General features: G+C 34.3%; 1 protein-coding gene across 2 annotated transcripts in view; it reads left to right on the top strand.

Moving 5' to 3' along the window:
* CUL4B (cullin 4B) overlaps positions 1-2781 on the top strand; it is a 31596-nt gene extending 28815 nt beyond the window's left edge. For both annotated transcript variants that reach the window (XM_008587361.1, XM_008587362.1), the window contains exon 20: positions 2230-2781. In XM_008587361.1, coding sequence (XP_008585583.1) covers positions 2230-2325 — 96 coding nt within the window. In that variant the 3' untranslated portion in view covers positions 2326-2781. The remainder of the gene's footprint in view (positions 1-2229) is intronic.
* Positions 2782-3044: the final 263 nt, after the last annotated feature.

Raw genomic sequence — 3044 nt, forward strand, 5'->3', positions numbered from 1 at the left:
TCTTTAAAAAAAAAAAAACAAAAAAACTGTATACAGATAATTAGTCATCATTAATCTGTATATAGTTTTTAATAGACACTATCAAACTGAAATTGTAAATTGAATTCTGAAATTCTGGTAAACTGAAATCAGTCATCAAATAGACATGTTCCGCTGTAGATGCCCAATAATAAAGATAATACTTAGACAGTGTGATGTTGTACTGGACTATTTTCCAAGTTTTAGAAGGTTCTCAAACCCTTGTCATGATAAACACTTGGTATAGTTTGGGTAGACTCCTGGCTATTAGGGTTCTTACAGGCTGTGGACTTTGGTAAATCACTTCACCTTGTTCAGCTTGTTTTCCTCTTTTGTAAAATGGAGATAATAATAGTACTTACCTTGTAGGATTATTGTGAGGCTTAAAAGAGATCATGAATGTCAAAAACTTAGTAATGGATCTGGCATATAATAAGCACTCACAGGGGAGAGGGAGGAGGGAGGGAGGTTTCGGACTACATTGTATATTGACAAAATAAAAATTCAAAAAAAAAAAACAATAAATGTGGGTTTATCAAAGTTCTCTCTAAAAAAAATAAATAAATAAAAAATAAGCACTCAGTAGCTATTCTAATAAGGTAGGCTTTTTCTCTTCTCCAAACCTAATACTGCCTCCTCATTACCACACTCTCACCCTCATGCTTTGCCTACATGCATTTCATCTCTACCCAGAGAGATGCTAGGGAAGTTAGAGGATCACTCTCATAGATACTGTGCTAATATTCTAGGTCTTTCACTGTAATTAAGACAAAGTCATTTGATTTTCAAATTTTGGGATTACTAGATAAAATTTTGGCTACCCCTGTCCCGACCCGTGGGATATTCAACGCAGACCCTGGAGGGGGGAGTGGGAATTGGATGGGACAAGAGACACGAGAAATTGAGACAAGACAGTATTCTGATCAAGTCTCGTTTATTGGTTCTTAGGTTACATCTTATATAGGAAAAAGCAGGCATGCTGCAAAGGGTCTGGAATGTAAAGATATGATAATATCTTGAGGAGAGACAAAGACAGGACATTCAAAGTAAAGGTTGCCACCCAGAATGTTTATAGTTAAACAGTTTCTAGAGAAGGATAAAAGGTCACTTGCAAATTAACTTGCATAGCCAGGAGCAATCAGTTTCTGGCATAAAGATTTCGAGGCAGTTATCATGTAAAGCACGGCCATCTGAGCAGATTGTCAAGGAGAAGCGGTCTCACAAGAAGGGGTGTGGAGCTTCAGGCCCCCAACAATTAGAAAGACTCACAGAACTCACTGAAGCTTATTATATGAATGGTTATACTTATTACAGAGAAAGGATACATTAAACATCAGCCAACGGAAGAAACACAAAGGGCAGAATCTGGGAGGAAGCTCAAAGCCCCATCAGACTACTTTCCTTTTTTTGCCATCTTGATCAGTAGTCATTTTACATATTCTGAAAAACTCTCTATTAGCAAGCAAGATTACATTCTTTTTAAAGGCTAGATAGACAATACATATTGTGAAATTTTGTCATCCAAGAGCTAAGAATGCAATCATGAAGACAAGGTACAAACTTTCTTGATTTCTAAACCACAAGTAAGATTCAGAAATCCAAATCACTTATAGTAGATAACAGTTAAATCTTACATTAAACCTGAAATAACAAAGATCTGAATTATGAGACGGTAACTTTATTTATGAGGCTGTAGTATTCTTTTAAATAGTGATTTCCTCAATACATTTTTAAATTTAATTTTTAAAAATGAAACCTAACTTAGAGAACTAGCTTTTGCCCAAAGTAAAGGTGTGCTTATCTCCTCAAATTAAATTGACAAAACTAAAGAGTATTCTGTTTTCCTAAACTATAATGTGTTCCTCATGTGAAGTGATGATAAGTTTAGAGGGTAGCTGGTTCTTGGAAGACCTCTTTAAAACAGGGCAATAATAGAAAGTATTGTATACCAATATGGCAAGGGTGTGATAATATAATATATGTATAGTATATAGTATAAAAACATTTTTTAACCTGATTTATTTGTATTGTACTTTTCTCTAAAAAAAATAGAGAAATTTAAATAAATAAAAATTTAAAAAATTAAGGAGCTTTAATTAAATACATTAAGTTAGTGAGCCAAAACTGTTCTTTTTTTTTAATGGAGTATTAGTAAGTGGGCTTGAGCCAATGATTATGAGCTCTGCATTGAAAATTTGCCTTCTTTTACAGCCTGCTGATCTTAAGAAGAGAATAGAATCCTTAATTGACCGGGACTACATGGAAAGAGATAAAGAAAATCCAAACCAGTACAACTATATTGCATAGAATGTTGGCCTTGGAGCATTTGTTGTCATATGCAGTAGCCAGTGGATAAACTAACCTTTTGATCCTGTATTATTTGACTTCTTTTATACTACCAATGACCAAATGAAGCAGTGTAATGGCAATAGTTGAGTGGACTTTTTCTCAGTGGTTAACATGCCCATTTTAAAGAGTAATACTTACCTTTAAGGAGAATGTTGTTGAACTCTTTGCATGTTATTTAGTATGATGTGCAGAAAACTCTTAAGAAAGTACTTGGTCTTCGTGATTCCTCTTTGGACCTGGAGAAGAGGTCCCTGTGGCTATTAAAAAGGGGGCAGGGGTTCTTATACACCATTAATTATGAAGCAAAAGGTTTATTTGCTTAAAATGTCATTTAAAGATCCTTAAACTGCATGCAAACTTTATTTACTGTACAGAGTTCTGGATGTATTTATCAAATAGAAAAACCACCCTTGACTTGGTTGTTCCCCTGTTTGTGATTTCCCATGAAAAGAAAAATAAGTTGTCATAGCCATTGCTATTTTACTAGGTAATATTCTGTTACACTGAAAGGGATAGGGATGTTTTAAAAAAAAAACTTATTTGGAAATAAGTTTTCAAGTAGGGGGGCAGTTGCTTATGTAATATCTTATATATTCACATCCTAAAATTTTCCATTTATGAATATGGGATGTGTGTGTATATGGCTTAGTCCCAAGCTTACTGTGCTGATTAACAGG

This window comes from Galeopterus variegatus, unplaced genomic scaffold, assembly GCF_000696425.1.
Source record: "Galeopterus variegatus unplaced genomic scaffold, G_variegatus-3.0.2 Scaffold4351, whole genome shotgun sequence".
In the NCBI taxonomy this organism is placed as follows: Eukaryota; Metazoa; Chordata; class Mammalia; order Dermoptera; family Cynocephalidae; genus Galeopterus; species Galeopterus variegatus.